The 23,901-nt window shown below is 41.1% G+C and overlaps 1 protein-coding gene across 1 annotated transcript in view; it reads left to right on the plus strand.

Moving 5' to 3' along the window:
* Nucleotides 1–23,901, plus strand: part of PCDH15 (protocadherin related 15) — a 1,516,206-nt gene that overhangs the window by 674,475 nt on the left and 817,830 nt on the right. Inside the window, exon 12 of the mRNA XM_056530010.1 lies at nt 20,467–20,673. Within this exon, the coding sequence (XP_056385985.1) occupies nt 20,467–20,673 (207 nt within the window). The remainder of the gene's footprint in view (nt 1–20,466; nt 20,674–23,901) is intronic.

Consider the following 23,901-nt stretch of genomic DNA (forward strand, 5'->3'; position numbering starts at 1 on the left):
TACTATCACTTATTAGTCCACTGTGGACTGGTGCATACGGTTCTCTGTAGCGTGACAATTGGTTATTATATTTTACATATATATAACCTGCACTGTGGGACTGGTTGCTATTACAGACAATATTCATCAATTGCCACCATGTTCAAGTCCCCCCTTTTTACTCATTGAGACTTTTTTAGTCATGACTCTATACAGCGGAGCCCATACAGGATCAGATGCTCTTACTCCCACAACAGCACCTTGGATAAACACCTTCACTCCCATCAGGGTAATGTCTTCTTTTTATACACTCCTATTGTCTTCAGGGGAACACCCTATACTGAGATCGGTATACTTAGAGTGTTCCCGTGCATCAAGATTACGTTCCTAATATGGAACAGTGGATTGTCAGCAAGCCCTGCTTTTCCCCGCAGGTCCCCGGTGAATAGCCTCGTTTTGATTTCTTTCATTCACAAAGGTTATGTCATCTTGCTCCTTTTTGCTTACTATGCGCTACATTGTATCCACCCCCACCACTCAGCCTCATTTTGATTTTCTTCATTCACAAAAGTTTTTGTCTACTATGCGCTACATTTTATCCACCCCCATCACTCGCTATGGCGAGCGTCACGCATCAGCCTCTTTCTGATGCCGTGATTAACCTCCGCTGATCGGGAGCCTCCAGCGCTGCCAAATGGGCAAACATATAAATTTTATACCAAACTCCATCTAATCTTAACTTTTATATATGTATATATTCTTATGCTTTTATCACCTTTTATGTTGTATGTTATATTTTGTAATTTAAGAGTAATGTCATTGTGGCCTTTCAACCGGAACCATTTTGGGTCCCGGGTATTTTAAGTGTATGTGTTTGAACCCCTTGTCATATGCCTGAAGAAGAATCTGGCACAAGACTCGAAACTATTGTTGCGAATAAACTCCCTTTTTATTTTATGGATCTGCCTGCCTAAGATTCAGTACTCTACTAGGAGGGGAAGCGCCCGGAACCCAGTCCTCCTTTTATGTGTCCCAGGCCTTTGGTTCACATTATTCCAGACTGTATCAGAAATGCTGAGTGACTAGCTCACTTAGAGAGGACTTCAGGAGCTGCTGACCTCATCTTCACCTAGCGATACTACATGCAGATATAGGTGTTGTGCCCTGAGCATGACCACTTCTGGTAAGCCTACCTAATTATCCTAAGAGGATCACCTGTCTGAACCATCCGCACTAGGAGCGCACCTCTCTTTTCATCTTTTTCTCTACAATGGTCTAAAATCCCGTCAGTTCAAGACACTCTTTCCAGCTGTTGCAAAGCTGCAACACCCATTATGTCTGGAGAGCTTCAGGCATTATAGGAGTTGTAGTTTTGTAATAACTGGAGCATCAAATTGGGGTATAGTTTCATCCATTATTACTGCAAAACTTAGAAGTGACAAGAGATCTAATGGGACAGTCAGGAGAATACACAAGTATAAAATTACTCACAGGAGACGTCTTCTCTGTTGTCTTTCCTTTTCTTCTTCATCTGGTCCAGACACCGTGTCTTCTTCCAGCTCCATCTTCCTCTGTAAAGTTCGATGCCTGGACATCATTGGTTCCTCACTTTGCCAGCCGATCATCATCCTCTGTATAAAGACAACAATCATTATAACCCTTCAAGAGACTGTGCTTCCTAAATATAATACTGCCAAACCCTGTGTACCCTGTATATTACACTGCCAAACATCATGCCCTCTAAAAATAATACTACCACACACTGTGTCTTCCGTGGTGTGCACAGAGCAGCAGCATCCCATTGAAAACAAGCAAAATTCTGCTGGCGGACGTTCGTAGTGTGGACGAGCCCTAATTCCCCCAGACCCCTCTGCCCCCCAGACCCCTAAGTCCTCCTCCAGACTCCTGCTCCCAGAGACTCCTAAGGCTAGGCTTCCCCCTTTTTTTTTACCTGTAAAAACACTACTGCTTTTTCCTGTGTTATGGTAATTTTTTTGGCATTTTTTTTCTTGTGCTCCTCTGTGCTCGGCTCCTCTGCACAGCGTCAGGGACGTCAATCGTCATTTCCTGCAGTGCTGGGGTGTAATGAAGAAAACTGTGCCCTGCAGGAAATGATGAGTGACGTTCCTGACGTCGTGCAGAGGAGCCGCAGGAGACGTCACTCGTCACAGCCCACAAGACCCGACGCATCACCTGAGCCTGCCGAGCGCGGCCAGGTAAGGAAATATGAATTATAGAAAAAGCAGGAGGAGTCCGGGCCCCCAGGAGCTGCCGCTGGTCACTGTATTAAAGCGACCGCGGCCAGGCTACCTGGGGCCCCGATCCGCCACTGAGCAGCCCGCAGGGATGTCCCGAATGTGACGGGGCCCCCTGCGGGCACGGGGCCCAGAGCAGGTGCTCCATGAGCGCCTATGATGATCCGGCCCTGCCCTTGTGTGATGTGAAAGCCTGGGTGTTCTGCTCCTCTTTACAACAGACTCACGGTCCAAGCCCCCCCCCCCTTCCCTGGAAGAGCCGCCCCCAAGTGAGTAATACTTATTTTTACAGCTATTTACCTGCACTATGACCCAGTATATTGGGTTAAGTGCGGGTTAAATGGCTGTCAGTTTCTCTTTTTTTTTATTAACAGGTGCCAGAAAGTTAAACAGATTTGTAGATTACTTCTATTAAAAAATCTTAATCCTTCCAGTACTTATTAGCTGCTGAATACTACAGCGGAAATTCTTTTCTTTTTGAAACACAGAGCTGTCTGCTGACATCATGAGCACGGTGCTCTCTGCTGACATCTCTGTTTATTTTAGGAACCGTCCAGAGCAGCATATGTTTTCTATGGGGATTTTCTCCTACTCTGGATAGTTCCTAAAATGGACAGAGATGTCAGTAGAGAGCACTGTGCTCATGATGTCAGCAGACAGCTCTGTGTTTTAAACGGAAAAGAAGTTCCACTGTAGTATTCAGCAGCTAATAAGTACTGGAAGGATTAAGATTTTTTAATAGAAGTAATTTACAAATCTGTTTAACTTTATGGCATCAGTTGATCTATAAAAAAAAAGTTTTTCACCGGAGTACCCCTTTAAAGAATCAGACACTGTTGTGCCTGCCCCGCATATTACATGCAGAAACCTGGACCAAGCTGAAGTTGATTTCCACCACAGTATACACTAGCTTGCAAACCCAAATTAATAGATGGACTGAGAGGATTTATGGATTCTCCTATCACTCTACATGAACAGAAACCCTAAAACAAATGGTCAAGAATGAGTGTCAAAGGCCTTATCAACTTCTTTTGGAAATCTTTATCAGGTATCAATATACAGTGGTCCCACATACGATGGTAATCTGTTCCAAACGGACCATTGTTTGTTGAAACCATCGTATGTTGAGGGATCCGTGCAATGTAAAGTATTGGACAGTGGTCTACAACCTGCGGACCTCCAGATGTTGCAAAACTACAACACCCAGCATGCCCCCACAGCCGATGGCTGTCCAGGCATGCTGGGAGTTGTAGTTTTACAACATCTGGAGGTCCGCAGGTTGAAGCCCACTGGTAGAGGAAGTTGTACTCACCTGTCCCCGCCGCTCCGGACCGTCACCGCTCGCCACCGCTGCCCTGCATGTCGCCCTCCATTGCTGTCGCCGCGTCCCCGGGGTGTCCCCGACGCTGCGGCAAGGCCTATGCTTTCCTGGCATCCTCGCTCTCCGTTGCCGCCATCACGTTGCTACTAGAGATGTCGCGACTTGTTCGCCGGTGAACAGTTCCCAGGCAAATTTAGCATGTTCACGTTCGCATCGCCAGGCGAACATATGTGAAGTTCCATTCGCCCCCTATACTTCAACATTGCAGTAAACTTTGACCCTGTGAGTCATAGTCAGCAGACACATTACAGCCAATCAGCAGCAGTCCCTCCCTTCCAGACCCTCCTACCTCTTGCACGGATGCCATTTTACCCTCATTCGGCATGCTGCAGGCTTAGGAAGTGGAGGGTCAGAGAAAAGGCTCCTGCTGTATAGGGAAAGCGATAGCTAGGTTGCTGCTAGGTGGTATATTCAGGGTCCAGTTTACTCCTAAAGCACTAGTGTAACATCTACTTTAAGGACAGCACCCAAAAAAGCCCTTTTTAGGGCTCAAATATCAGTCCGTGTGTCTTGCAACAGCTGGAGGCACCCTGGTTGGGAGGGAACAGCTGGTTAAAAGGGGTACTCCAGTATAAAACTTAAGTTCCTTCAAGCAACTAAGTACTACAGTATTCATAGGGCTGAAAGATATCAGTCCGTGTGTTTTACAACAGCAGGAGGCACCCTGGTTGCGGACCACTGCTTAAAAGGGGAACTCCGCTGGCAAGCTTTTTTTCTTTAAAGCAACTAAGTACTACAGTATTCACAGGGCTGAAATATATCAGTCCGTGTGTTTTGCAACAGCTGGAGGCACCATGGTTGGGGACCACTGCTTAAAATGGGAACTCCGCTGGCAAGCTTTTTTGCTCATTGTCACACTAGTGCAAATCATATTTGGTGTGACAGTTGTAAAAAGTAAAAAAAAAGTAAAAAAATTTGCACAACTGTCACAAATTTTCCAGCCAGGTGTACATGCCTAATTTTTCTGGCCTCTGCTGCTGCACTTTTTCTGGTGCTGCAATTTTTCTGGCCGCTGCTACAGCTGCGGCTGCGACAATACCAAATTTTTCATCCATGTGTACATGCCTAATTTTTCTGGCCTCTGCTTCTGCACTTGTTATGGTGCTGCAATTTTTCAAGCCGCTGCTACAGCTGCGACAATACCCAATTTTTCATCCATGTGTACATGCCTAATTTTTCTGGTACTCTCTGCTGACATCTCTGTCCATTTTAGCAACCGTGGATATTAGGTATATGGTAAGGGTAGCATGGTGGCTCAGAGGTTAGCACTTCTGCCTTGCAGCGCTGGATCCTTGGGGTCAAATCCCACTATGTGCTGCCTAATATGGGGGAATCTTATGTGCTGCCTAAAGGGGGGATCTAACTATGTGATGCATAAAGGGGGCTAAAGTACGTTATTCCAAACCATTTAGGAATGTTAGGTGATTTATGCCCTTTTTGGATTAAAACCAGACTCTGCATCAACTATGTAGTTTTCCATGGAGGTTTTGCCATGGATCCCACTCCGGCACGCCACAGTCCAGGTGTTAGTCCCCTTGAAACAACTTTTAAATCACTATTGTGGCCAGAAAGAGTCCCTGTGGGTTTTAAGCCATTGAAGTCAATGGCGGTTCACCCTGTTCGCGAACCGAAAATTTTATGTTCGCAACATCACTAGTCGCTAAGCACGCCGCTCCTATTGGATGATGGGACGGCGTGCGCAGCGACATGATGATGACTATTGAGAGCGCCGACGATGCAGGGAATCCCGAAGAGGACCCGCCGGAGCCCCAAGGACAGATAAGTGATCGTCAGCGGACCACACGGGCACCATAAACGGCTATGCGGAGGCAGCTGAAGCAGTCTGCACTTTTGGATAGCCGTTAATGCGATGGCCCCGACATACAAAAGCATTGTATGTTGATGCTGCCTTCAACATGCAATGGCCTCTGAGAGGCCATCATATGTTGAAATGATCGTATGTCGGGGCCATCGTAGGTCGGGGAGGTCACTATATGCAAATCTAACTTTTCTTCAGACCTGTTATTTCTCATTTTAACAGAAACCCCTTCTAGTCTTTTTTTATAAAGCATCTCATATTGAAATAGCAACAAAGTCCGCAGCACACAGGAGTAAGGTGAAAAAAAGGTGCACACTCTATTCACCCATGTTTCAAGATGCAACATTTCAATGGCCTCTCGCTATCTTTCTCAAGCATAAGGTGGACCACAGGTGTCACATATTTTTTGTGGTTACAAATAATGCAATCAATCAAAATCAATCAGTATAAATCAGTGTACAGTACGCAAAATTCACCACAAACATAATTTACTACGTCTACTACCAGGTAATTCATACAGTGTAACTCATTTTGTTCAATAATGCATATCATCATAATAAAGTGTTCAAAGTATACTTCTAAATCCATCCACAGTGCAATATTCCCATGGCGTGGGTGTAATTAAAAGCAATTAAAATATCTAAGTGGGAGGCGCCACACTCACCTGAGTATATACAGTAGGATCGTATGTATATCACAGGTAGTTACCCCAGCGTTCACGCCTCAATGGGGATCATGGGAGACCGCTGTACCAACCAATCATCCACTCAGTTGTAAGAACATAATTTGTGCACTGTCGCGCCGAGCTGTGGGCAAGTGTTCTGTATTGTGACAGACGCATGCACAATTGCTTTCAATTACACTAACACCATGGGAATATTGCACTGTGAATGGATTTAGAAGTATACTCTGAACACTTTATTATGATATGCACTATTGCACCAGATGAGTTACACTGTATGAATTACTAGGTTGTATTGAATTATGCTTGCAGTAAATTTTGCGTACTGTACACTGATTTACACTGATTGATTGCATTATTTGTAACCACATCAATATGTGACACCTGTAGTCCACCTTATGCTTGAGAAAGATGACGAGAGGCCATTAAAACGTTGCATCTTTAAACATGGGTTAATAAAGCGTGCACCTGTTTTTTTCACCTTATTCCTGTGTGCTGCGGACTTTGTTGCTATTTCTAGAAGTATACGGACTGTGACCTGGTCCGCTTCTGCTGGCTCCTACTTACTTTGTGGAAGTGCTGCTCCTTCTTTGGTTCTAAGTGTCTCATATAGTTATTTTCACACCAGACAAAATGCCATTAACCCCTTAACAACCCGGACTTAAATGTACGTCCTGGTGAGCTGGTACTTGATGCACCACGATGTACATTTACGTCCTATACATAACCGCGAGCATCGTACCCTGCTCGGGTCAAGCCAGGGACCTGCTGGTAATGGCGGCCATCCGCGATCGCGCGGATATCCGCCATTAACCCCTCAGATGCCGTGATCAATACAGATCACGTCATTTGCAGCATTGCAGACACTAAAATGGATGATCAGAACGCCTGCAGCGCTGGCCAAGGAGTTTGATTATGAAGATATATAGATGTGCCCATCCTTACCCTTCCTTTAAATTAGTTAAGGAGACTTCGGAGAGACTGGGAATTTTCGTGGTGCTGATCGGGGAGAAGTCAATCACGGTACATACATCAAGATAAAATTCCTTAACCATTAAAGCGCCATGAAAATTCCCGGTCTCTCCGTAGTTCCATGGTCTCCTTAATCTTCACGCGAAGGCTGAAGATGGGTCCATGAATATCTTATCATTAATTACGTGCTGTCCATTGTTGTGTATTCCAGTGCACAACCAGAGCGGGTAAGCGGCCATTGTGCCCCCCTCTGTATAATTACCATCCAGCACGTGTGATTCTCCACAGGGAGCGCCTTTTTGTTGCTTTTATTTATTATTTCAGATTTTAGTTTAGTTAAGAATATCAATTCCTCATGAAATCCTTTCAACACAATATTATCACATGCTATCAGGACACTTAAGAGGTCTCATTTATATAACAATCACTGATTGAGACACATGTGGGAAGATTTATCAAAATCGGTTCAGAGAAAAGGTTGACCAGTTGCCCATTTCAACCAATCAGATCACTGCTTTAATTTTTTTTAAATGGCCTCTGAAAAATAAATTAAGCACTCTGATTGTACCAGTTTTGATGAATCTCAATGAACTTTCACAGTACTTACACTTTGTGATAAAGTGCATGGAGATCATGTTACTATGAAAGGCTAGTAATCATGTAGCACTGGCTACTAGGGATGAGCAAATCGAATCTGAAGAATCCAAATTTGTTTCCGAATTTCAGGAAAAATTTGATTCGCAACAAATGCGAATATCACCGCAATTCAATCGCATGAATCGCTTCATTAAACTTCATTTAGTGTGGTCCAGGCTAAAATGGCGGATCCACGTGTGAGGACACGAGGCAAGGAATCCTAGGAAGGCGGGAACAAGGGTAGACGGGATGACCCTGAATCACATACAGCATGCAGCAGCCAGCCACCCCTGTGATGTCACAGCCCTATATTATCCCTATATAATCGGCAGCCATCTTGTGGCCAGTCACTTCAGCCTTTTATTGCACAGAGAGAGAGAGATAAACAGAGGGACAGACAGCACTGTGTGTTGCACAGAAAATCATTTTTCCAGCAGCGATTCACCTCCTAGTCACATCAGCATTCTGTTGCACATAGAGATGACCAGAGAGCAATGTGTTGCACAGAAAAGCTTTTTTACAGCAGCCATTCACCTCAAGCCCAAATCCAGCCTAGTAGCACTAATAGGGAAGGGAGTGAGATTGAGAGTGAGGCAAAAGTACACACCGGCTGGTGTTATACACGATTACTGTTTTAAGCATACTGGAGCGCATTGTCCTCCCCTCATAAGTGCATAGCACATACGTACATCTCAGTGGTGTACTATTTTGTTCCTGTTAAAGTCATAAGGGCCTAGATACTGTGAAAGGCCAGCCAAAAGTACACACATGCTGGTGTCATAGACAAATACTGTTTTAAGCGTAGTGGAGCGTATTGTACTCCCCTCACATATGCACTAAGTTTGTCAGACAGAGAAGTGCCAGGATGTGGCAGAGGCCTAAATTCATCAGGCAGAAGTTGCAACAGACTAGGGGCGAGAGGCAGCAGGAGTCGCAGGAAGAGGCCTGAGCTCCTGGGATCAGCTTGCGGTCGTGTCTTGACCAGCAACCCATCTGCCGTCATCAATTTTTTAACATGGTCATCCACTTCATCGCAAGTGACATCTGACAGCCCTAGTCAACAGTTGGTGGGTTCCTCAGACACAACCCTCAGTTGGCATGGCCAAGTATCTTATGCTGTGGGTTCAGCTCCACTATTTAGTAAGGACGATCTACTAGAGGACAGTCAGCAGCTACTGCCCAGCCAAGAAGTGGAGGAGACATCCGCAACTTCCTCCGCTAGGCGGGCAAGTAGTGATGAGGAGAATGGCGTGAGATGTGGTGTTGCGAGTGTTCAGCGTTCAGACTCCTAAAGAAGACACTGACAATTGTGCAAGATATTATCTCCTCTGTGTTTTTGTTATACTTAAAGGGGTACTCCGGGATACAAAAATGTATCCCCGCTGCACACGGCAATCTCTGACTCTCCCATAGAGCTGCATAGACGAGGCATTTTGGCCACTGCTTCCTACGGTGGTCGAACATGCCCCTTTCAGGAGAAGAGACCGGGCCCCATACAGGAGATCATGGAGGGGCCCTGACACTTATCCCCTATCCTTAGGATCCTTCTATCAATAAAATCCTATTCTCATGAATTTGGATCCTGTGAGTTCAGCTCCCCTAGTGAAGTTATGTTTTTTCTTTGGTTTAGTATATGCTACTGTTTTGCCTTTGACTGCTATCCTTAGGATAGGGGATTGGTTTTTGTGTCCCAGAGTACTCCTTTAACCCCTTAAGGACCAAGCCCATTTTAACCTTAAAGGGGTATTCCAGGAAAAAACTTTTTTTTTTTTATAAATCAACTGGCTGCAGAAAGTTAAACAGATTTGTAAATTACTTCTATTAAAAAATCTTACTCCTTCCAATAATTATCAGCTGCTGAAGTTGAGTTGTTCTTTTCTGTCAGGCAACAGTGCTCTCTGCTGACATCTCTGCTTGTCTCGAGAACTGCACAGAGTTTGCTATGGGGATTTACTTCTACTCTGGACAGTTTCCGAGACATGTGTCATCAGAGAGCACTTAGACAGAAAAGAACAACTCAACTTCAGCAGATCATAAGTACTGAAAGGATTAAGAATTTTTAATAGAAGTAATTTACAAATCTGTTTAACTCTCTGTAGCCAACTTTTCTAAAACTTTTTGTACAAAATCATTAATCTAAAATCACCCTGTTTTGACCACCTATAACCTCTTAATTTTTCCGTATATAGGGCGGTATGAGGTACTTTTTATTGATACCACATTTGCATATATAAAACTTTTAGATAATTTTTATTAACTTTTTTTGAATAAAATGTGACAAAAAAAGCAGCATTTTTGGACTTTTTTTTAATTTTTTTACGTTTACGCCATTCACCGTATGGGATCATTAACATGATATTTTGATAGTTCAGACATTTACACAAGCGGTGATACCAAATATGTTTATAAAAAATTACACTTTTTGGGGGTAAAATGGGAAAAACGGACAATTTTAATTTAATGGGGGAGGGGATTTTTTTACTTTTTTTTTACTTTTTATTTTTAAATTTTTCTACTTTTATTTTACACTTTTTATGTCTTCATAGGGGACTATCTATAGCAATCATTTGATTGCTAAAACTGTTCAGTGCTATGCATAGGACATAGCACCAATCAGTTTTATCGGTGATCTTCTGCTCTGGTCTGCTCGATCTCAGACCAGAACAGAAGACCCCGGGAGACGGCCGGAGCCAGGTGAGGGGACCTCCGGCAGCCATGCTGGAAGATCTGATTGCCGCGGCAGCGCTGCGGGCAATCCAATCATTCATTCAAAGTACCGCACTGCCGCAGATGCCGTGATCTGTATTGATCATGGCATCTGAGGGGTTAATGGCGGACATCCGCATGATCGCGGATGTCAGCCATTACCGGCGGGTCCATGGAACCTGCCGTGACACGAGCACCGTTCCGATGCTTGCGGTCATACACAGGACGTAAATGTACGTCCTGGTGCGCGAAGTACAGCCAAACCAGGATGTACATTTATGTCCGTGGTCATTAAGGGGTTGATCTTGGTATTCTGCTTTAAAAATTTTTTAAAAAAAGGTTGATTCAGCACCCTTTGTGTAACCTTACTTACTTTGCTTACATGGTGTATGATGTATTTATTTATGCCGTCAATTGTACTTTTGTAGCAAAATGAGCTTTAAAAAATCCCTACTTTTAGCTGAATCCATGTGGAAATACTTTTCTTATATGATGCTCCCTTTGAAAGTAGGAGAGACGGGGATGCCATACTGTACATCACCTACACTGACAATTATGACCTTTATAGTCAGAACATGTAAGCACATGAAGTTTGAGTAGTAGCCCCCTTTATGGGTTTTGCCATATACCGGTTTTCCTGTTTTGTATGTTTCTGCATCCTTTAAATTGTGTTTGTGAGATTATTACCTGAGGAACACTGAATACCAGGAAATGCTGTGTGTAAAATACATCTTAAGTTGTCATTAATAAGCTTTTTATGCTTCCACTTTATCTCATTCAGTCCTTAGTCGCTGTGTTTTAAATTGAAAAGTCACTAGTGTGAAGAGAGTTGGCTTATGGGAAATAGAAAAGTACAGTATGTCTAGGAAAAGGAAAACTTTCAAGGTTACTTGAACCTGCATTCACTTCACACTAGAAATGTGCTGTACAAAATCAATCATTTGTTTGGAGATTGCAAAACAGAACAGTGTTCATTTTTTCCTACGTGAGGACGGCAAAAGTGACAGCAAAATGAAATCTTCATTTACAATACATTTCCAAAGCACAGGTCACACAATATCATTACATTCTCCCCACTGTCTATAGAGCATATAATAAACATCTTCCACAGTTCCAATAACAGGAGCCAAATCTCATTCAATATACAACAGGAATAATAATCATAAACTTTGTATTGAATATCTATCATGGAACAGAATCCAAGCCAGTTCCTTGGATACATTTCGTTGACCCATAATGACCTTGCAGGGTTGCCTGAAGCAATATGCTGGATTTCTATATATACATTCAAGGGTAGAATATCTTTATCCCTTGTAATCAAATGGTAATGTGTGCATGAGAACCGGATCATCTTCATGTTAACTTCAAGTGCAAATCTTCAACTCTTAGGTATTTGGTCACACTGAATGAGATGTTGTATCGGTGCTATGAAATGCAAACCAGTGATATCCAAACAACCTTGAAGAGCTGAGCATTTCATCAATCATCACAACTTTTTCTAGATAGAAAAACATAGTTACAAGTCTTAGGCTATGTTCACACATAGTATTTTGCTCTGTATTTTTAAATCAAATCAGGAGTGGAACTGACATAGAAAAAATATAATGGAAAGATGTGCAGCTTTCTGTCCAAAATACTATGTGTGAACATAGCCTATAAATGGATTCACATAGTGTACAATCAAACCCAAAATACAGCAGTGAAATAAGGTATAAAAAGATGCAGTATTTTTTTATTTTATTTAATAATGTATTTCATTAAAGTCTATGAAAAAGCAGGCATCAGTGCACACAGTGTATAGCAAAACTGCAGTAATTCCAACACTGGAATTAGTACGGCTATATAAACAATTGTGCATACTAATGCCTGCTTTTCCATAGACTTTTATTCACATTTTTTAAGTCCCTCTAGGGGACATCACAATGTAAACTGCTAATCACATGTATAATACCAAAGCATTGTTTTCTGCCAGTGTTACACTGAAAAGCAACCATCATCCCCCACAATTACATTTGCAGGTAGCAGAGGGAGCCTTCTCCCTCTATCAAATGTATTAGATACTGCACCACAGCAAGTAGTTACATTTCCAGGATTAGAATAATCCCAGGATTATTCCCCCACAATCGTCCTCAAGCTGACACAGAGCTAGGAGAAATACCATAAATGCATAAACTTACCTGTAGTTTGTGCTCCTATTCCTCCAATCATTCTATATGCTTCAGTCTGTCCCCCTCCCTAACATTCTTTCCATAACTAAATAAAACAAGACATATTGGGGGGGGGGGGGGGAGGAAGATGTACTGGTACTGGAATAATACAAGGAATGGGAGCAATGGTAGGGCCAGGGCTGGTAAGTATCACATGTTTTTTTTCTTTATAACACCCAACCATAAAAAATGATGATGTGCCATAGAACTATTATTGCTGTCATTGCTAATCTCTGCTACTCTAAGTTTACTAATTTGGCCTCTGATCCATACAACTACAGCTCACCACTGCTGTTTTACTGGGGAGGGACATAGAAAGGTCTCCTATTCAGGAAATATGTAGAGAGCCTGTAGTCAGACCCCCATTGTTATAAAATATTTCCTGTCCTGTGAATTAGTTATAAATGTTATTGCTGGCAAACCCCTATACTCATTTTATAGTCTTCTTTATCTATGGCGAATCTACTGTATTGTGTCATGGGGCACCACATGATGAAAATTCTCATGGTCCACACAATACTGCACTATATGAATGAACAATAAAATAAAAATGCAAAGCAAATTCTAATTCCTTTTTCTTTTATTGTAATTCCATCTGCTCCATTAGATGTGGCTGGACATTATAGATTTAAAATGTTACTGTTGCTTCACTTACTGAATGAAACATTGAAGTAAACTCGGAGTATTAGCATGTGAATGATGCACAGGAGTTAAAATGGTGCCATCTGTGTCTTTGTTTGACTACTGTTCAAAAATATAATTGCACTCTATTTTAAAGAACCAATATTTCCTATTGTGCTATACAATGGGGAACAATGATTGCACATGACCTGAGACAATGTGCCTCATTTTTACAATCCATGCAAAATGATATGAAAAAATAAAAAAGCTTCCGGAAATGCAAACGGCTGTCTGAAATGGAGTTGTATGCCACCATCATCCTAAATAGATTGAACTAAAAGACTGAATATCAATTCTGATCACAACTCCTTCCCAAGTCTACTTTACAGTCGAGAATCAAGTTCTTCTACTTGTCTGGGAGCCAATTAAATTGGAATTACAAAATTTTTCATGATGTCACATTTTTCTTCTATACATTTGTCATTATCTGATAGCAAATTGTCATATTTTATTTGTATTTTGGAAGCACCGTGCCCTTGCTAGCATAAATAGGTTAAACTGATCAATGTATTATGTGTTTAGATAGTTTGAGATTCATTTATAGACTATTTATTTTATTTATGGGTGATAAAACTGTATATTTCGTGTAATGGTACAAACCAGTTATAGGTTCTTATGGCCTTCTGGAACCTTGAATCCATTCATAGAGAAACATGCAAAGTTTTTGGAATATTTTGTAGCCTTTGTATGCAGATCACCATGAAGTTGTTATGGCATGAATCTACTATTGAGGCCAATAGGCAGCAAACTACAATGAGGTTATTATTATGGGGGATATTAACTATCCCACTATAAACTAGGAATATTAAACCCGTGGAGACAGGTCTTTGTCTATAGATAAAGGTAATTCTTTTTCCCAATTGGTGCAGGATCCGACCAGAGGAGGCAACCTACTGGACTTAACATTAACCAACAGACCTGTTGCCTTTTTTGAGTTTCTGTCATCTAGCACTGATGGGGAATTTTTGGATATATTCCAGTTGCTGGAATCCGGGAAATTGGAGGAGGAGAAATGGAGGAAAATTATAATGGTTAAAACATGGGGGGTGTTTAGGAAAGAGATGAATGTAAAAGGAATACTGGATGTGGCATCGGTGCTGGACAATAGAAATATACCAGAGATGAGTAAATTGGGGAAAATTAAAGGGGTACTCCAGCCCGAAGGCATCTTATCCCCTATCCAAAGGATAGGGGATAAGATGGCTGATCGTGGGGGTTCTGTCGCTGGGGACCCCCACAATCTAGCATGCAGCACCCACCTGTAAGTACTGCTGGAAGGGCTGGAGGTTTTCAGTCTTTTGCCTCCTGACCATGGGGACGGATTATCGTGACATCATGACTCCACCCCCGTGTGACATCACGCCTCCTCAATGCAAGTCTATAGTAGGGGGCGTGACGGCTGTATGACAAACTGAAGCCTCCTGGATCCCTGCTGCCTATGTTGATTATGGATTATAGGAAGGGGGGGTAAGGGTAATTAATGGAATGATGAAGATGTAGATGGGCTTTTTGTTTCTGTCTTTGAGTGTCATCTCGATTAAAAATAAATAAATAAAAAATTTTTAAAAGGTAATTATTTTTCCCAATTTATGCACCCTATTGGACTTAACATTAACCAACAGACCTGTTGGTTAATGTTAAGTCCAGTAGGCTTCCCTCTCTGGTCGGATCCTGCACCAATTGGAAAAGAGAATTACCTTTATCTAAAGACAAAAAACGGTCTCCACAGGTAGTAACAATGCTGGATGAGGACACCTAGGAAATAGTGACCACAATATAATACATTTTAACTTGTTCTTTAGAGGCAATTTTAATCAGCTTAGAGAATCCCTTACCATTATAGACTGGGATAATGGAGGACATTTATCAAAACCTGGGCAGAGGAAATGTGGTGCAGTTGTCCATAGAAACAAATCAGATTGTTTCTTTCATTTTTCAGAGGCATTTTTAACCTGTTACGGATCAAGGTCATACAGGTAGGCCCTTCCGTCCTGGTATTTAAGGACCAACGATGTACCTGTATGCCTTGAAGCATCTTTGAAGGGAGTGCAGGAAGATGCCAGCAGCTTATGGGTAAATCATTTTATCATAAAGTGCACTGCATTAAAAACAAAAATCCACAAAAGTTTCAAAATTGCAGTTCTTATAAATTTCCACCTGCAAATATAAATTTTTGTGTTTCAGTTTGGTACATCTTATGATAAAATGAAATGTCATTACAAAGTACAATTGTTTACAAAAAAAAACAAGCCCTCATATGTGTCATGAACAGGAGGGCAGGGGGTTGTGAGCCCTAAGCTTTCCCTAAGATATCTCACCCTGCCTACTTGCCCATCCACCTTAAACCGCGGATGGACAACTTGGAGCCAGTCCCTGCGCTAAAGTGCAATGGTGTAGAACAAATGGAACAGTACATAGTCAGGGAACAGGTGAGAAACAAACAGGAAATCAATAACCAACAAACAGATAAACCAGGCAGGATATAAATACTGACAAAGCAGGATAAAGCATACTAACATACAGTTCAGAAACCGGAATGAAGATTAACGGCAGATATGAATAAATGAACAAGACTAGAAATGGAATAAATATACAGCAGACAAAACCAGGAGATGCAGAGGATGAACAGAAGAACTGAATGTCAGAACACTAAACGGGTCAGGAAATATAGAACACTGTTCACACTGGAAACAGAACAAAGAACACTCAACAAAAAACACATGCAAGTTCAGAGGACACAGATCAGTGTTAAAGTACAGAGGACACTAAAGATGAATGGTAATGTACAGAGGACACTCTAGATCAGTAATCATGTACACTATGATCAGTGATCATGTACTAAAAACACTATGATCAGAAATCACAAACTCACTAGATAGAAACAAGAAAAATGTAAACAGTCAAAATCCATAACATGGAGGAATACAGGAACTAAAAAATCAAACTCCATAACATGGAGGAATACAGGTCAAGATATCAAACAGGAATACTACAAAACCAAACTCAATAACATGGAGGAAAACGGGGCACGATATTAAACAATGGATGGAGAACAAGAACTATACAGGACTGCTATAACGCACAATGGGAACACAGACTAGGATAAATACGGAAAATGCAGAACAAACATTCACAATACTAAAACCTGACAAATGTACTAAAACCAAGCAGGCAAAAATCCATATAATAACAGGACTAATAACCATTGTAATAACTCATATAAATACTAATACAGACATGGTCAGAGTAGAACTCAATCACCAGCAGCCAGTTCAGGAGAGCTCGGGTTTAAATAACCCCACCCAAGCTGCAATAGGCTAAGAGCATTAACTCATCCCAAGCCAGGGAGAATAGCAGAGAAACTGTTCATCTAGTGGTGGTGCACCATCTTACTGTAAAAACTCAGGGAACGTGCCAGGTCTGAGCATTCCTAGAGGAACAGTTTCCTGGAAAGTGGATTGGTCGTCGTGGGCCAGTTGAATGGCCCCCAAGGTCTCCCGATCTGACCCCCTTAGACTTTTATCTTTGGAGACATCTGAAGGCAATTGTCTATGCTGTGAAGATACGAGATGTGCAGCACCTGAAACTACGGATACTGGAAGCCTGTGCTAGTATTTCTCCTGCAGTGTTGCTATCAGTGTGTGAAGAGTGGAAGAAGAGGGTTGCATTGACAATCCAACACAATGGGCAGCACATTGAACACATTTTATAAGTGGTCAGAAACTTGTAAGGACTCATGAAAGAATAAAGTTACGATAAAACCAAGCACATCATTGTTTTTCTTGTAAAAATTCCCAATAAGTTTGATGGGACCCTCTTCCTATTGAAAAAACAAAAGTTGGATTCAAAATGTCCGACTTCAAAATGGCCGCCATGATCACCACCCATCTTGAAAAGTCCCCCCCCCTCACATAAACTAATGTGCCACAAACAGGAAGTTAAAGGGGTTATCCAGGAAAAAAAACTTTTTTTTTTAAATATCAACTGGCTCCAGAAAGTTAAACAGATTTGTAAATTACTTCTATAAAAAAATCTTAATCCTTTCAGTACTTATGAGCTTCTTAAGTTAAATGGGCACTGTCACCAACTTTATTTTTTGATATGTTGTAGTACTTATGTACTACAACATATCTCTAATATACTTTTATTATTTTTTTTTTCATTAAAAAGATTTCATTTACATTTAAAAACCGGCTACTGAAAAAGGACTGATTTTGGAGTGGCAATCAGTCCTTTTTCAGTTAGGCTGCACTCTCTCCCTGCCGGTCAATCAGACAGGCGGGAGCGAGCGCATTGGCTCCCCGGCCACTGGCTGGGAGGCCACTCCTCCCGCACATCGCCGCCGCCGCCTCGTTGCTGCTGCTGTCCCCGCACGCCCGCTGCCGGACTCTGCAGTAACTGCAAGTGTAATGAGGGAACGGGGTATGCGGGCGGGGGGGGGGAGGAGGGAACGGGCTAGTGTCGTAGCGGGGGGGGGGGACGGGATAGCAAAAATAAATAAATAGCATGGTGGGAGCTACCCTTTCAGGTTGTTCTTTTCTGTCTAAGTGCTCTCTGATGATGCGTGTCTCGGGAAACGCACAGTTCAGAGGCAAATCCCCATAGCAAATCTCTTCTAAACTGGGAGTTTCCTGAGACACGTGTCATCAGAGAGCACTTAGACAGAAAAGAACAACCTTAACTTCAGAAGCTCATAATTACTGAAAGGATTAAGATTTTTTAATAAAAGTAATTTACAAATCTGTTCAACTTTCTGGAGCCAGTTGATATATATATATATATATATATATATATATATATATATGTATAAAAAAGATTTTTCCTGGAATACCCCTTTAACCCCTTAACGACACAGGAAGTAAATGTACGTCCTGGTGATCTCGTACTTAACGCACCAGGACGTACATTTATGTCCTGAGCATAACCGCGGGCATCGGAGCGATGCCGGCATCATGCGCGGCAGGTCCCGGCTGTGGATCGCAGCCAGGGACCCGCCGGTAATGGCGGACACCCGCGATCCCGCGGATGTCCGCCATTAACCCCTCAGATGCCGTGATCAATACAGATCACGGCATCTACAGCATCACGATCACTTAACAGGATGATCGGATCGCCCGCAGCGCTGCCGCGGCGATCCGATCATCCTGTGCGGCAGATAGAGGTCCCCTCACCTGGCTCCGCTGTCTTCCGGGAGACTTCTGCTCTGATCTGCCTTCCCGCAGACCAGAGCAGAAGATGACCGATAACCCTGATCAGTGCTATGTCCTATACATAGCTCTGAACAGGATTAGCAATCGAATGGTTGCTATAAATAGCCCCCAATGGGGACTATAAGGGTGTGGGGGATTTTAAACGTACTAATTTGGTTAAAAGTTTGCGATTTTTTTTAAGCACAACAATAATAGAAAAGTGCATAATCATGGGTATCATTTTAATCATATTGACCCAGAGAAAAAAACAAAACAGATGTCAATTTTAATATAAATTGTACGGTGTGAAAACAAAACCTTCCAAAATTTGCAAAATTGCGATTTTCTTTTTAATTTCCCAACACAAATAGTATGTTTTTGGTTGCGCCATACATTTTATGGTAAAGTGAGTGATGGCATTACAACGGACAACTGGTCGCGCATAAAACAAGCCCTCATACTAGTCTGTGTATGGAAATAAAAAAGAGTTATGTTTTTTTGAAGGGGAGGAGGAAAAAATGAAAGCGTAAAAATAAAATTGTCCTTAAGGTCCAAATGGGCTGAGTCCTTAAGGGGTTAATATCACCAACAATTCCCATTTTATTAAGGTGTATCCCTGTATATTGCTTTTCCCCAGCTTAATTTTACTTCCACTCTGTCAACAAAGTACCTCATTGTGGGAAGTTTGACATCTTTCCAAAGCTGAGCAAGAATTTCCCTAGCAATGTATAGTATCCACCCTACTGATATTTTCTAATTTTCCCTGAGACAAAGATCATTGGTATACTCTGCAATACAAATTTTCGGGAGTCTTGAAATAATTATAGCAAAAGCAGAGTCCATAATACTCAATATAGATTCCCAATAAATGGATATTCCGCAACTCCATAACATATGAAGGAGATCATCCACTGAAGAATGTTCTCTGATATCCACAGAATGATCTTGATTTACTATTGTAAACTTGACATGTTTTGTTGGGTTGTTTGCCAGATTCTAGAAAACCTGAAAGGGGGCATCGTCACTGGAAAGGGGTGTGTCCCTGACATTTTCACAAAAACCTAACTAATTAACTAGGGTTTCCACAGAAAATGTGGTAGATTTGAGCTGGGGAAAATCCGACAGATCAGAGAATGTGTAAAATAAGCAAAAGGTAGGGAAAAGTGCAAAATGTATTTTTAGAGATCCATTACCTGACCAATGCACTTTTGTTGCCAAGTTTCCTGAGGGAGCCAACTCAAGTTAAAACATTAGTGGTTTTGAACTTCTTCCATGAAAAAATTATGTAAATCCCAATTTGTAGCAATATACATACCACTCTTCCTCCCCCTTCCCAGAGATATGTGACTTGGGTCAATACTGTCTCTGCAATCCACAACCAGTTTCTTCAACTTCACATATTTTGCTCTAACACAGGTACCATTCCAAATAATGTCAAGTCGGTTTCATTTATTACTGGTAGACTTTAGTCAAGTTGCCCGAGCATGCCAAGAATTCTTTATAGAAACAGGACGCACTTGAGGTCTACTTTAAATATCATACACTTATGTAAATGGGATAATCTAGCATTTATTTTTAGTACATTTTTACATGTTTCTACAAACCTGATTAGACTTGGTCATTAAGGGGTATTGTGTGTAGATTGCATATTATTCATTTCATAATAAGACAGTAATATAACAAAATAAAGGGGTCTGAATACTTTTTGATTGCACTGCATTTCCCATTAAACTGACCTTTATTGCTGTGCAGTGTTTACTTTTATGACAGTCAGGCAGTAGGCATTTATGGTCAATTGTGCTTATTTTTATATGTTGTATGAAATATAACTAACTTAAAATCAAGCTCTGTTTTTAAGTTGCTTCGAAGATTAGGAAAGGAATGGCAAAAATATAATGGTGTTAGTGAAAAATGATTATTGGCAACTCTACATTAAAATAGTGATGTTTTATGTTACAGGCAGAGCAAGACAATGGTCACCCACTCCCAGCATTTGCCAGTCTTCATATTGACATCTTGGATGAGAACAACCAAGCTCCGTATTTCACTTTTTCCACATACCAGGGTTATATCTTGGAGTCTTCACCTGTTGGAACAACTATCTCAGAAAATCAGAACTTGACTGCTCCACTGGGATTTGTAGCTCTGGACAATGACATTGAAGAAGTGAGTTATCCTATTTTATTACTTCACAATGTATATAGAATAAAATTATCAAAATAAATGTGAATATCATATTTGAAATGTATGATATACATTTGGAGATCATTTCCATTGAGACAGAAGCAGGGAAACACCGAATGCTGTAGCTATTGACCATACTGAGGTAGTCATCACACTTGGGTCTACAGGCCCATATGCCACATAAGAAGACTTTAATAGGTATGGTATGCTGAGGTTCTTGTAAAATGTTTTGCCTTAAATCCCAGGAGCTCCACAACTTTGGCATTATTGTCTGTTAGATCTAATAGCACATAATAGGAGCTGTCATATGACAATTATCTTACATAGAATACAGTTAAATGCTCTTGATTCTCATTTGTGTGTGTGTGTGCAAAGGGAGACATTTTCTTATACATGTAGACTTACATTTTCATTGACTTAAAGAGTTTCCCGTGGAAAAGTATAAGGAGAATGAACTTCAAGTAACACTCACGTAAACCTAACAAAGTAATACCATGTGTTTATGCCTTTAAATTTTTTTTATATGTTTTCTTATGCCTTGTTTAAACTGTATATTGTTGTCTTCTTTGGGGTTCATGCCTTTGTTAGCCCATTTGTAAAGGACCTGGTAAAGCATTGCAAACTGCAATATCACCAGATCCAGCTTGAAGCAGCAGTAGGTATTTGCCAGAGGGTACCATTGTAAAATAGGCCTGAAGCTGAAGAAACAGGTTGGAGCAGATTCTACTTGCATGCGTTCGCAGTGGAATGTGCAGATCACTTGGCCAAAGGAAGCCACCAAGGAGCTTGCTAGTGGGCTGAATGTATGGAGAGCCTGGGAAAATCTCTGAGCAACTGAGGCCCAAAAAGCAGCCACAGAAAGGCCCAGTGTATGCTGCCATTATGACCCAGGGATCCTGTTGGATTATATTAGATCATACAGTAGTGCCCTCACAGATGCCACAAGACAATCTGAATAGGTTAAGTCTGAAAGAATGACTGAAGTGTAAGGAGAACAAAAAGGTTAAGATAGGATAAAACATAGGACCTACTATGTGAGTAAAAAGGCATAGTGAAAAATGGCTGCCCAATCGCCTGATCAGAATTTATATCAAGAACCCTGCTGCCACCTCTCTTTGTATCGGGAGCATTAGAAAATTCACATAGCAATCTCAAAGACTACATATCTACAATTTATCTTCTTCAATGACCATTAGGGGAAATGACTAAATTAGCTTCAAATTTTATTCATGGCTCATATATTCCACTATCTTTTTCTACATAACATCTATATAGTTCTGTTCCCACTTTAGCACGGGAACTACTTTTTTCATTTAATACATCTCTGAATGAGAAAGCCCAGCTTAATATTAGGCTTCAGAGCCCACAATATGTCCTTCATGTCTAGTGACCTTTAAGACAAATCTTTTCTAAGCACCAGAGAGACTAGTACTAAATCGACTTGAATCTAAGGGGGAACTCCAGGCCATACCTTGTTTTCCATATGTTCACAGACACATGTCACTAGTAGAAACACTGTCACTAGTAGCTGCTATTAATCTCTTGTTTTTTACGAATACAAAGCCTGTGTCATTCCCTGTCATATAGTATTACCTGTAGTTATTTGGAGGTTGTTGACCCTAATTGACTTACAAGCACTGTAGGCTAGTACAAATGAAAAACATGGGGCAACATTTGGTCAGTGCCTCAGGCTTGAAACGCACAGCATGTGTTTTTTTTTTTTACAACAAAAGCTGTGATTTCTGAGTCGGGTATGTTTACCGACTACAGATTTGCTTCATTGTTTTAGAATGCTAACTGTGAATGTTCATGGTTTATACAAAGCTCTTAGAATGACTGGGATTATTTTATGTATTTTCGTACACTTTGGTTTTGCTTCATTTGAACTAGAAAGGTACACAAATTAGAAATTGGTTTACTTGATATCCTGCTGGTATAATGTTCTGTCTATTTGTGAAAACCTTAGTAGGTAGGTGCCCACAGCAGGGTGTTTGATTGATTTGATTTTTACTAATGTATCTAAAGTATAGGACAGCAATTTTACAGATCTTAAAACTACTCGATGTTCCTATCTATGCTCAGCAGTCATATGCTTTGACTGAATTGTACTGAATTGTTGAGTGTGTGTTTCTAAGTTTCACTATACAGCCAGCATTCTGAGGTTGGCTTGAAATCTTGCCTAAAAATTTAAATTCATGTTCATTGTTTACAATGGCATTCTTGTACACTAAGCAAGCAGCAGAATTTCCACAGTGGTAAAATTCTGATGTAGAAACTTCGCTGAAAGAATTAAAATGCTCAGGTTCAGACATGCATTGCCGTCAATGGAGACAGCGCATGTCCGAGCATTCCTTTTGCCAACTGATGCATCTACTGCGCACAAACTGTCCGGGTGAATATTTCGCCATTTGAATGGTCCCTAAATGCTGTGATCAGTATATATATATATATATATATATATATATATATATATATATATATATAGACAAAGAATTTCACATTTGCATCTATTACACCATAGCTGTATAGCTCTCCATGTTTTAACTGCATATTCATGTTGCACCTATATCCTTGTGCTGGCAGTGTGCTGCTGCATTCTTCTATTGCTGTATATCTAGCCTAGTAGCGTGCACCTGTAGGCCAGGTCCATATAATAGTTTGGTATCAACTAAAGTGCTGGCTGACTTATTCTTTGTCTGTATTGCACATACGGAGGAGTGGCTACCTCCATGTTGGCCTTGCACCCCACCCACCTCTATCAGGTGTGTATATAAGGTGTCTTGGATGTTCCAGATCCTGCCATGCTTACTGAACTGTTCACACAGAGGCATATTCACAGTGTAGGGTCCGTCCCAGGAGGCTACCTTATCGCGGTGTGACGGTCCAAGCTATTTGACCGCCGGCGGAGACAAATTTGCGAGCTAAGTGCCTCACTATTTCATAGTTTCACATTTGCATCTATTACACCATAGCTGTATAGCTCTCCATGTTTTAACTGCATATTCATGTTGCACCTATATCCTTGTGCTGGCAGTGTGCTGCTGCATTCTTCTGTTGCTGTATATATATATATATATATATATATATATATATATATATATATATAGCATTCCCCTTTTGAAATTAAAATCATCCCCTATAGATAAAAAATAAATAAATAGTGTAAACAAAAAAAGAAAATACCAAAAGCAAGAGAGTGCATAATAAAAC

The sequence above is a fragment of the Hyla sarda genome, chromosome 7 (genome assembly GCF_029499605.1).
Source record: "Hyla sarda isolate aHylSar1 chromosome 7, aHylSar1.hap1, whole genome shotgun sequence".
In the NCBI taxonomy this organism is placed as follows: Eukaryota; Metazoa; Chordata; class Amphibia; order Anura; family Hylidae; genus Hyla; species Hyla sarda.